The following is a 12684-nucleotide window of genomic DNA, read 5'->3' on the forward strand; positions in this document are numbered from 1 at the left end:
TTGAGCCTGGCAAAAATTTGCGGGACGAAAATCCCTTCCAAGGTGAAAAGTAAATCAACTCAAACACATCATCACCCTTTCTGGAGATTTTCAGCTCTAAAGTATGCATGATGCCTGTTCTTTTACATTTTCCTTAGGTAGACACAGTACTGTTTGATCAACTATGGACTATTCTTAAATATAAAGTCAGAAACACATCTTTATTAGCAGTATTGCAAGCATTATTCACCTTCTAAATCTGTTCATCAAACAAGAAAAATATATAAGAAATATCAGAGAATACAGTAAGTTTATTGATGCAGTGGCAGAACATTGTTTTTATCTATTTTTGATATTCAAGAGAATTGGTGATGATACACATACAATTATTATATGGCTAGGATAGTATGTGCGCTGTGATTGGCTGATTTAGCAAGCAAGATTTCCCCATCTCAGACCGATTACCATGGCAAATAAAAGCGGAAGTTGATTTGTTTTTTCGCCAAAAATTAGTTAATAGCCATAAAATAAATGACTTATAAACCTTGCTTGCTCTGTCTGTATGGAGAAATATCAGACTTTGGTCTTTTCTGTGCAGGCGGCGAGCGGCCTGCGGTTTTATTGGTGTACATTCAAGACCTCGTTCTGATATTTCACCATACTACAGACCTTGTGCTTGGTTAATAATCATATGTAGCTCAATGTTATTATTCACACAAGCCTAGGGCTTCACATTGACAGAATCACAATATTTTAAACTTAACATTCTTTGGTTAAAAATTTATAGTATTATATTGACCCATGGCTATTTTTAAGCTGAATTGACAAAAAGAAACAGACTGAGAATCAATACCTCTATTTTGAGTTTTTTTCCACTCATATCAAAGTGGCACACTTCTGTACCTAGTCAGTTTTATCCAAACTTTCTAACATTGCTTTGTGGTCCTACTGTATCTTTCATCCCAAGCAAGTTGTTAGTTGGCTTGTATTTTTTTAACCAAAAATACAGCTATTAGCTTTTATTATTGAGTGCCCTTATATCATCAGGTCTATTGGGGCATAATTTGAGTGTTGGGCTGAGATGGATGTTTGCAAGCAATGAATTCACATGGATTTTCTAATGAATCTCTACTGCTGTCCTATGTTGGCTTTTCTGAAACCAAATTGATTCCAAAATTGTTTATTCTGATATTCTGGGTCTGTTTGACCAGGAATTGATTGGCTCTGGGTAGAAAAGACTTAACTGTCTAACTGTTGGGAGAGGGAGGATGTCCAGAGATATCCCATAATATGCTTTGCAATCTGGCGGCAGGATGTGTCATGGGGTTCAGTAGCCTTTAAGCAGTAAACATTCTGTTTTGAGGCCATGGAAATGGACCAAGAGGATCAGAATAACCATCCTCGGGGACCCAGGGCGTACTGGGTTTTAATTTAATTAAAATGAGGCCAATAGGAATCCGTCTCCCATTTCTTGATTATCGGGCAGACACGACCGACCTCTGCTCGGCTGTTACAAGTGTCATTTACACAGAGCACATGTACAGTTGTGTTGTTGTGTAATAGACTAACTGGCGTGGTTCCTCAGAGACAAAATGGCCGCCGACTTAAAGGAGGCTGTCTCTGAAGCGCTTAAAAGCTTCCCTAACATCAAAAATATCAAAAAAGAGCAGCTAATTATAGTAGAAAAACTCCTAGAGAAAAGAGATGTCTTTGCAGAACTTCCCACGGGATATAAAAAGAGCCTTACTTATCAAACAACACCAACAACATTCAAGTGATAAACAATTAAACAATCCAATTTCGGTGTATTAGATTTCAGATGATGTCAACAAATGCTGGTGCTAATAAGCAAAATCATCTGGCAAGCCTCAAATGACGGTACCGTATGACAAGGCCAGTTATTGGATTATAGAACAGTTTTAATACCAGCTCTTACAGAGCAGTTAGCCAGGGCGTTTTTTTTCCTTTTCTTTTCTCATTCCTCCCCCGCGGCGCTCTCATCCAGCGCTCGTTTCTGCTTAGTACGCCCTGGGTCCCCGCGGATGCAGAATAAAGGTATCTATTTGTGACTTGAGTTGTGTTTGCTGATCTCTTTTTGGGCGTTTTGTTGAGAGGGTCAATTATGCTGTTTTCCTTGTTAGATTTGAAGTTTGTCAAAGAACATGAACTACAGTATCATTTGGCTTAAGAGTAGTTGCTATCACCTTGGTTGGATGCATATCTACAACACCATTTATCCCTTAGACTGATGCCTCAGTGTCTTGATCTCAAAGTGTTTATTTTGCATTATGAATATTTTGGATTGTGGATGCTTCTCATGGCCTGTACAGGTTGGTGGGTCATTGGTTCAATAAGTTTTATTTAAAAGATGCATTAAATTGCTTGAATTACAATTCCTGCAATAAATGTGCATGCTGTTACAGTGACACAAGTTTAAATGCTGTGTACCTGCACAATTTTAGATGCAATAAAAAGGCTGAAAAATCGCATCTATTTGTTTTTGGGGTGTTTTATTTGTTAGAGATATACTGTATTAAGAAGAAGTTGATTCATCAAAAACTGGTACTTGACTGCCAAATTTTGGTCCTTAATAGGACTTCTTCAGGGCAGACTGAAAAAGATAAATTGTTACAGGTTTATTTACATCAACTTAGTGGCAAAAACATGGCAACCATATGAAAAAAAATTTGCACGTTCTAGAATGAACGTACCGTAGTCAAGACCAAAAAATAATTTATACATCTCTACTTGGTTTTCTACTAAAGAAAAAAAATATCACTATTTAGACCCCACAGATAGATAGACTTACAGATAGATAGAATTACAAATTAATTTTGAACTACAAAATTAAGTCAAAATTAATCCCACTCTGTCTGAAGTCACATGATTTCTTAGGGCACCTAGTATTTATATGTGTCTCCCATGTTAGATTCTGTTGTTTTCATTAGAGCACTTGGCCTCTGCAACTGCACATTTGATGCAAAACGTTTAAAGGAGTGTTCATTATTTATGGCGGGGGGGGGGGGGGGGTCGGTATTCAGTGCCACTCCACTTGAGTTTTCTGTACAACCCCCCCCCCCTCTCTTTGTCAACATCAAAACTTTGTTGACCCCCCCCCCCTGGAGAAACACAAACATTTGTTTGATCCCCCCTCCTCTTTAAAAGTCAACAAAACTACATTTATAATACAAAATATAGATACATATAAACAAATGATGCAGTGACAAACAAACAAGAAATAATATTTATTTTATTGTAAAAAGTCAAATGTGTCCTTTTGGCATTTTGAAACAGTAAAGAATATGTATCTATACCTATATCTATCCTTGCATGCCATATCACTAGTCTATATCACGCAGGACAATTTTTTATTTTACTGCATGGAAAAAGATAAAATTGTCCTTTGCGCTTGGTCTGATGGATCTCCCAGATCTGGCACTTGCAGGGGTGTTCAAAGCAAAGGTATCAGAGTCAGACTTTTTTTATGCATTGACGTTATCTAATAACCTTACAAATGCATATATTTTAGTGGTTGTTTTTTATTTATCCTATAGGTCAAGCTTAAATGAACTGCTACTGAGTAATAAACATAGTTGAATTTGCCATTTGTGGGAAAGCATTCACGGCTCAACAGCAGTAAATGTAGCCTAAATATGTTATTGGCAACGCTAGGAAACAGCCTTTTTTGCATTTTGATTACTTATTTCAATAATAATAAATAAATAAGTTTTCTACTTTTAAGGGATGAAACTTTCCCCCCCCCCCCCTTAACCACTTTGAAACTTTCATGGTACGCAAAACATTTTTAGCCCCTCCCCCATGTGAGAACCGACCCCCCCCCCCCCTCGGCCATAAGTAATAAACACTCCCTAATGTTATTTTTTCCAAGATATAAAGGAGGATGTTGAACAGCATAATGATTTTTTGACATGAGAAAATATTTTGACCAATAGCTCTGTAGGAACTGTAGCTTCTGTATCAATTAGTTGACGTTAATCCGTACAGTAGATTTCCTTGGACGTCTGTAAAAACTTCAATTGGCCTTTATATCTGAGGTTTTTCATATATAATTAAAATTAACGAATGGACTATCTATGTTAAATCTTTCAAATTCGTGTTAGGATGCTAGTATTTTTAGCTTGAAAAGTCGAAAAAATTTCTCTAGATTCTAATTATTTAGGACCACCATATTTCATCCTGGCAAGGATGACTTACCATATTTCATCCTGGCAAGGCTGACTTTGTCTTTTTAACATTTCTTGTCAATTTTCTTGCTATTTATCTAATTGTACTGAAACCTTACCAATGTAGACCTAGCTACCGCGGCCTTGGTGTTTTTATTGGTCTTGCGTGACTGATGTGAAACCACCTAAAACATTAATTCAAAATGGACTGAGGTCATTGACAAAAAGGGTGAGTTATGTTTAGCCATGACTATGCCTTTCAAACGTACACATTTGTGTTAAGGTGCAGCTTTATAAAACCAAGATCTTTCTTCTGTGTATTTTGTGTGTACAGTGTGCAGTCGGGTGTAAAAGCCTAGCTGCAGCATTATCCAGACATATTACCCGTTTGTTATTGATCCAGGCTTAGCATCTTCGTTGTCGCTCGCAAAAGCTTGATGTAATGAATGGATATGTGGTTAGCAAAGCTAGTATGAGCAAAGCTAGTATGAGCCCGTACACTTCTCTGCTACCTAGGTTGAGCTAGAATGTATGCAGGTGCATAAATGAAGGTTTTATATGTCAGGCATCTGCCTTGCTGTCTTCAGCCAACAAACAAAATGGGGAGGGATTACGGGGCGGCTGCACAGTAGACTGCTATCTATAGCTAGTTGTAGACTCGCATCTAGCTGAAAGCATACTTATGGAGAACTGTACTTTCTTGCGGACTCACAACTTATTCGATATAAAACATCAGAGTCAAGACTCGTCATGAATTGATTATTCGAATATTTTGATATTCGATATTATAAATATGATTAAAAGGGTTTCACCCCCAATTTAATATTAAGCTTTACTTTTTACAAATTATTATTACAGCACATAATTTTGTCTACTATTAGAAGAAACTTTTCGTTTCACTGCACATAGATATAAACATAATTTGATATGCCGACAATATGCGGTCGCCTGAATTTGCATCGACGAGTGTATGTTATGTTATGTTAATTAGGGGAATCCCCCAACTTCTTGCTCCACAGCAGCCAATCAGATGGAAGCAATCATAGGTTTCTCGGGATCGAGAAAAATACCCCTACAGTGCTTTTTATAGGTATCGAATTTTACTTAATTTTCCAAATGCTCTTCTTTTTTCCACTTATACCTACTAAACTGCATATTTAGCGTTGCTGTGGGTAGCGGAAATCGAGACCGGACGAAGAGTTCCATACGATAAAACGTATTTTCGCATGTTTTAGTAGGCTTCTTCATTTATTTCCATTGAGTGTTCTACATCCGTACCATTATATATTTTCGCTAACCTTAGGAATACCCAGCCACATATAATTTGGTTCCATTGGGAAGTTCATTTGTAGAACAATTGTGGATTAGCCTGCATTTCTTATGTATACATCGCCTTGGGTACCAGAGGCTCCAAGCTTCACTACCAAGGGCGACCACTGAGCGAAGTGGCTCCGCGGTAGCCTCGCCTCTAGGCGTCTTGTGACAGTCCTCTGTTGTCACGCATTCTATGCGATAAGCAGTCACCTGACAAGTGCACTCTAATGGCATCCTATTTTTAACTTTATACATGCAATGCAGCAATGGAGACGATTTTATCGCTAAAAATCGTATGTCATCTATAACCTTATTTACAACCGAGTTTACGCACTGGTATCATCCATTTCCACTCACTGATGATTAATACCGTGCCGTCAGAGTTCATTTCTGTCAATTTATTGTTTATCTTTTGTACAAGAAATGCTTAATAAGCGTTTTTTTTTTCAGAAATCTAATAAAAGGATTGTGGAAAAGAAGGGCTGAGGGTAAGAGTACTTATGCTTGTATAATAGGTTAAGACAATGTATAAGGTTGATTAACGTGTGTAGAGAATTGCTATACTCTCTCCCATGTCTCATGGTTTTAAGTGCTGCATACAAACAGAACAATTTGCTTATATCCGAGTCAAAACTCGCTGTACTGAATCAAGAAGATCATTTCTGCCTATGCCACTATCTAAGGCTCAGCCTAACTCTTGGAACTGTAGGTACAAGTTTTGCTGTTTGTGAAACAAGATAAAGCGACTAGAACAGTGACAGTTTGGGAATGTAGCAGTTCCAGGACATACGACTATTGTTTTTTTTTTGCGATCGTAGCTGCACCTCACTAATCTGTCACGAGTTTAGGGATATAGGCAGGCGAAGGGAATCGAATCGTCGACATCTAGACAACCAATACGGCATCTCTATATCTATACCGTTATAGACTATTATAAGACTATCTACTATTACGTTCAGATCATTAAAAACCGGTAACATCCGCGTATCTAACTAATTTGAAATCACAGTTAACGGAAAATGGGTTTATATAACAGCGCAGTTAGACTGATTTATTCTACGATTGTTGGAAGTGAGCTGTTTGTTTCAAATTTCAACCCATGCGATTGGTACAACTAACCATTTTTTGGGGGGGAATCCACGGAGATATTTACCATCTGCGAATTTTAGCTGCATCACATAATTTACCCGGCACACAGAGAATAAAATTGCCCCAGCATCGTGTGTACTTAACGGTAGATAATCTAATAAGAGTCTATTTTCTCACCTTTTATTTCACGCGGCACCTCTGAAGTATAGGGCCACGTGTTTCTACAGTGCTGTCGGTTGTCACTCGGTTGTCACCTGTTATCCGCCGCAAACCGCCTTTCCCTATCAAAGCTTTTTCATCTGATAACCAGACTCAATAACAAAGTAATCCAAGCTTGTTCGGTCGATTTTGGGAATGGATAACACTCCTTTCTCTCGATGTTTTGACTGGGATGTAGACTAAAGAGCATGCGCATGAGCTTGCTTGAGAAAAGTGACGTCAGAGGCTATTAAACAGCATGCGCGAACTTTGTCATGTATCTAGAAACGTGCGAGGGCCACGTGTACTTGCTTTGTATGACATTTTTTTCTCTTTCAGACGCGCCTCGTCGAGCGTAAGTTGATTTTTACGGAAGACGTTAGAAAATAATATTGCTGTATTTTATTTTGAGCCCTAAAGTTAAGTCGTTGTCCCAAGCTGTTATATTCTATTTCAAGGCTTGGTAGACGTTTTAAACTCAAAGACTTTGTAATAATATAATATAATATAGTTTAAAGGAATCCCTAGTGTGACCGCCAGGGTGATTATCGTAAATGCAAAACCATTTTAGTGGCTGCGCGTGCACGTATTGCGTGTTATTTTGTCGGTTTTCTTCTGATGATGATGATGATTATCATTATTATCATGATGATGACAATTATTATATTTGCGGTGATGATTATAATGGTTATGACATTGATGGCGCTGATGATGATGGCATTGATATTGTAGATGTTCATGACAATAATAATGATTGCTGTGATGATGAAGACGACATGGTAATTTTGATGACGTTGATAATGGTAATGATGATGATGATGACAAAGCTAATAATCGCGGTGATGCTGATGACATTGATGGTTATTATGATGATGATCATAATGATGACAATAATAATGATGGTGATAATGGCGGTGTAATAATGATGACAGTGATGGTGATTAATCATGATGGTGATGACATTGATGATAATTATCATAATGGCGAGGGTCAGTACGCATCTCTTATAAGCTGCAATTTGATTGGGCAAATGAACAATATCCGCACCTTGACACAAAGAACGAGAAGAATAGAGACAAAAGAACTCCTTTGTAGAACAAAGATAATAGGAGACAAAGCAGCTGCGTACATACTCAATGGCGATGATGATGATGGCATTGATGTTGACGGTTAGGGTGGTGACGATGATGATGATAATTATGACGATGATGATGGCATTAATAATGATGATAGCAGTGATGATGTTGGTGGTGATGGTGATAGTATGGTGATGGTGATGATGTAATTGAAATACTGTTGTAGTGGTATGTGTGAAGCCATTCAGAAATAAGAACGTGCCAACTCTTTGCATTCTTAAAAGTGGATGCATTCTCTGGGGAAATCCTTTTCGTGCGATTGGTCGGATCTTTTTTGAAATCCCATACCTAAATAAAAAGCTTAAAAATATTGTGCGGTAGGACACACAAAAAAAATGCCAAGTTTTCCCAAAAAAAGGTCTGGTTAACTTCGGTAAGCTTGAATATTTGCATAGAGGTTCCTTATGTTATGTAAACCAACATATCAAAAAGTGTTTTCTGTTTATAGATTCGTCTTCGAGATATGAGGCTTGAAGTGCAATTTTCTAATGTTCAAAGTATGAATTCTCCTCATTTTTAGAGAGAAGTCGGGCTTTGATCAGAAATTAAGCCAACTTTGCTAGCTAATATCTAAATTTCATATCTTCTAAATTCCTTTAAAATTTGGAATTAAGCTTTTGGTCAGAGGAACTCCTTGTATACGGAATCTTGAGCTTATATATTGAGAATTGGAAAATTTCATGCCATTTTTAAAGGCTAAAAATAAGAACCTGTTTGAAATATTAGGCTAAAAAGGCTCGTCTAGATTGGTATTTTTAGGCAAGCAGGTACTCAAATTCTAATTTCTTATAAGCTGGTAAGTACTGTGTTATACACGATTCATGGAAGTTACGCCTTATATTTTATTTCATGCTGTGCATTAGAGCCGGGTTGAAGCGAACTGCTGATTATTATTTTTGTTTTCGTTTAACTGATATGCCCGTGCAGCACATCATCTCGCACAGAATCGAGTTAGAATTGCAGATTACAAGTACACCACTGCAATTCGATTGGTCCGTTTCCGAACAAATTTAGGGGATTCCCCTTAGGGAAGTTTAATTAAAAATAAACTACCCGTCGATGTGTGCAAACACATCGACGGGTAGTTTAATTTAATTAGTTAATTATTTCCGGAAAATCTTTCTGTGCATGGAAATGCATTTCATTCATTTGAGGTATGTACTAATTATTCGACTAAAACATTACGCATACTGCTGATTATTATTTTTGTTTTCGTTTAACTGATATGCCCGTGCAGCACATCATCATCTCGCACAGAATCGAGTTAGAATTGCAGATTACAAGTACACCACTGCAATTCGATTGGTCCGTTTCCGAACAAATTTAGGGGATTCCCCTTAGGGAAGTTTAATTAAAAATAAACTACCCGTCGATGTGTGCAAACACATCGACGGGTAGTTTAATTTAATTAGTTAATTATTTCCGGAAAATCTTTCTGTGCATGGAAATGCATTTCATTCATTTGAGGTATGTACTAATTATTCGACTAAAACATTACGCATACTTAGTTCTTTACTCTCCTGCAGTTGTTGTTTAGACCACTCGATTTATGTTTTGTGAGAGCAGAAGGGAGCTATGGAACCTATTTGTCTCCCAAAACATCTACGTAATCTAAATTCTAGGAAGTTCCAGTAATGAACGATGTCCGTGGCTGGCTATAGCAAAGAACATTATTTGTCAGACTGGTAATATCTGCACGTATGAATAAGTTTTGGAGAATTTCACCCACACATACACGGGCTATCCCATGAGAATTGGAATCTTATAATACATAAGTAATTAATACGTTTGGCTGGCCTGTGTAGTAAGAGTTTTGGGGAAATATAGCCACGTAGGCTAGGGGAAATAGAGCGATCGAAGATGTATGACTTCGCAGCCCTTCCCTCGCATCGCTGAAACACAAGAAAAACGCTTGCTACGAAGATCATAAATAAATAAATATCTACCTATATCACTGCTGCTCGATAGAATTATAATTTTTTATTAACGGTCTAAACGGCGATGATGTCGGTACTGGTCACAATGATAACAATGATAACGATAACAATGCTGATAACGATGACGATGACGTTGCTAAGGGCGTGACAATGACGATGCCGATGACACGATGACGTTTCTAAGGCCGTGACAATGACGATGCCGATGACACGATGAAGTTTCTAAGGCCATGACAATGACAATATTGATGACACGATTATTTCAAGTATCAAAGAAGTAAGTCATAAGCAATGCTTCTTATGTCCCTTTTCGATTACAGTGCCGTGATAAATTTACTTTATTGAACCTGTAACTGTTATTCTGTTACCATAATTTAAAAGTCATGTTCTGATTTGTTTTTAAATATTTGGTGGTGTAAACTTGGATTATTTTACACTGACAACCTACTTTGGAATTGGTGTATATGGCGCGCACCGACTGACTTCTAACGTCTGACTGCAGTCTTCAATCTTTAAGATTTTGAATTTTAAAGCTGAAAACTTCAGACTTTGTATTTCAGTCTTTAGTCTCCCAACTTAAGGCTTCAAACTCCAGTTTTTAATACTTACGACCTCGAGTTACTTTGCCGAGATGAGCATCTCAGTAGTGAACTAAACTACTCTGGTTCACTGCGAAATTTAAAATAAATAAATATATATATATATATATATATATATATATATATATATAGCGTCACCCAGACACATTATCCGTTTGTTATCGAACCAGCATCTTCGTTGTCGCTCGCAAAAGCTTGATGTAATGAATGGATATGTGGGTAGCAAAGCTAGTATGAGCAAAGCTACCTGGGTTGAGCTAGAATGTATATAGGTGCTTACGTTTAGGTTTTATATGTGTTTGAGATATCAGACATCTGCCCTTCTGTCTTCAGTAAACAAACAAAATGGGGAGGGATTACGGGGTCGGCTGTACAGTCGACTATGCTATCGATAGCTAGTTCCCGTAGGCTTACATCTAGCTGAATATATAGCTAGTTCCCGTACACTTACATTTAGCTTAAAGCATACTTTTAGAGAACTGTACTTTCTTGCGGACTCACAACTTATTGGATATTAACATCAGAGACAAGACTTGTCATGAATCAGTTAATTGATTCTTCGAATATTTTGATATTTGATATGATTATGATTAGGGTTTTACCTCCAATTTAATCTGAAGCTTTACTTTTTTACAAATTATATTTTCATAGCTATAATTTTTTCTACTATTAGAAGAAAATTTTCTGTCACTGCACATAGTTATAAGCATAATTTAATATGCGTATGTTAATTAGGGGAATCCCCCAACTTTTTGCTTCAAAGCAGCCAATCAGATGGCAGCAATCATAGGTTTCTCGGGATCTAGAAAATACCCTACAGTGCTTTTTATAGGTATCGAATTTTACTTATTTTTCCAAAAGCTCTTCTTTTTTTCCACTTATACCTACTGTGCTACGTCAATTTCGGGCCTTTAAAACTCGCGATATCCACGACTCAATCGGCGTAAACTGCATATTTAGCGTTGCTGTGGGGATTTTAGCGGGAATCGAGACCGGACGAAGAACTCCATACGATAAAACGTATTTTCGCATGTTTTAGTAGGCTTCTCGCATTGATTTCCATTGAGTGTTCTACATCCGTACCATTATATATTTTCGCTAACCTTAGGAATACCCAGCCACATATAATTTGGTTCCATTGGGAAGTTCTTTTGTAGAACAATTGTGGATTAGCGTGCATTTCTTATGTATACATCGCCTTGGGTACCAGAGGCCCCAAGCTTCACTACCAAGGGCGACCACTGAGCGAAGTGGCTCCGCGGTAGCCTCGCCTCTAGGCGTCTTGTGACAGTCCTCTGTTGTCACGCATTCTATGCGATAAGCAGTCACCTGACAAGTGCACTCTAATGGCATCCTATTTTTAACTTAACTGCGCGTGATTAAAGCCGCATTGTCACCTGTTTACTTCCGGTCGATTACGTAACAATATTAGATGAAAACGCGAAAATTATTTCAAAATATTGAAAGCAGTGTGTCTATTGGAAGTTTCCTTGAGGATGTGATTGATAATTTAGGGCGGATGGCCTGTTAAATATCTCGGATTTTAATAGATTCTTTTGTCTTTTAACGGTTGAGGTTTCGTCGGACCTCCGGAAGTAAACTGGTGACAATGCGGCTTTAAATAAATTGAACATATTTAGACTTATGATAAAATAAACACATTTTGATACGAAAAAGCTTCCATTCAATCAGGCTAAATATGGTGTTAACGGTATAGAAGCCGGCCACGCCTTTCCTGGGCGTGGTCCCAGCTTTGGTCTATGATATACAGTAGATTGGATTGAATTAAAAACGGACGTTGGTCGAAAAAAGGGCTTTTAAAGTCGCAAGATCCAAGATGTGTGTACAATACACCTAAAGCAACCTCGAAGCGAGTGAAACTTTTTCCTAAACTCCTTTTGCAATTTTCTAAGGTATATGGCAAACACCGTTCTTTTCATGTGCCGTTCTAGATGCAAATGCCTGTGAATGCCAATGCGATTGTTCTTTGTTGATTGTTCTATGCCTAATTATCATATCAAATCACATCATGTTCTAAAATTAAACGCAAGCGGTCACAATTAATTGATTGATTCGAGTGTGGCATATAGCCACATTGTATAGAGATGCTGATGTTGATGTAGATGATGGTGTTATGGTATTGGTGGACGAATAAGAATATGAACAAGAGGTGGGCAATACTAAGAATGTACTAGGAATTCATCAAAATGGGGCGTGGGAAAACCGCCCAATCCATGCCCTCGGGATC

The 12684-nt window shown here is 37.7% G+C and overlaps 2 protein-coding genes across 12 annotated transcripts in view; one reads left to right on the top strand and one right to left on the bottom strand.

Annotated features, from left to right (window-relative positions):
* LOC116620287 (uncharacterized protein K02A2.6-like) overlaps positions 1 to 12684 on the bottom strand; it is a 29125-nt gene that overhangs the window by 4207 nt on the left and 12234 nt on the right. For 2 of the 6 annotated variants that reach the window (XM_048731220.1, XM_048731219.1), the window contains exon 3: positions 4283 to 4348. The exons of 3 other annotated variants lie outside the window; for them this stretch is intronic. The gene's annotated coding sequence lies outside the window, so the exon portion shown is untranslated. Of the gene's footprint in view, positions 1 to 1949; positions 2591 to 4282; positions 4349 to 12684 lie in introns of those variants that run through there. One more of the 6 variants, XM_048731224.1, reaches the window with a different exon arrangement.
* The window catches only part of LOC5510506 (TNF receptor-associated factor 3), a 42841-nt gene that overhangs the window by 2591 nt on the left and 27566 nt on the right, over positions 1 to 12684 (top strand). For 3 of the 6 annotated variants that reach the window (XM_032379629.2, XM_032379618.2, XM_048731227.1), the window contains one exon: positions 5928 to 5965. In XM_032379629.2, the coding sequence (XP_032235520.2) occupies positions 5928 to 5965 (38 nt within the window). Of the gene's footprint in view, positions 1 to 4354; positions 4393 to 5927; positions 5966 to 10095; positions 10115 to 12507; positions 12607 to 12684 lie in introns of those variants that run through there. The other 3 variants (XM_032379616.2, XM_048731228.1, XM_032379625.2) reach the window with 3 other exon arrangements.

Source organism: Nematostella vectensis, chromosome 8 (assembly GCF_932526225.1).
Source record: "Nematostella vectensis chromosome 8, jaNemVect1.1, whole genome shotgun sequence".
NCBI classification, from domain to species: Eukaryota; Metazoa; Cnidaria; class Anthozoa; order Actiniaria; family Edwardsiidae; genus Nematostella; species Nematostella vectensis.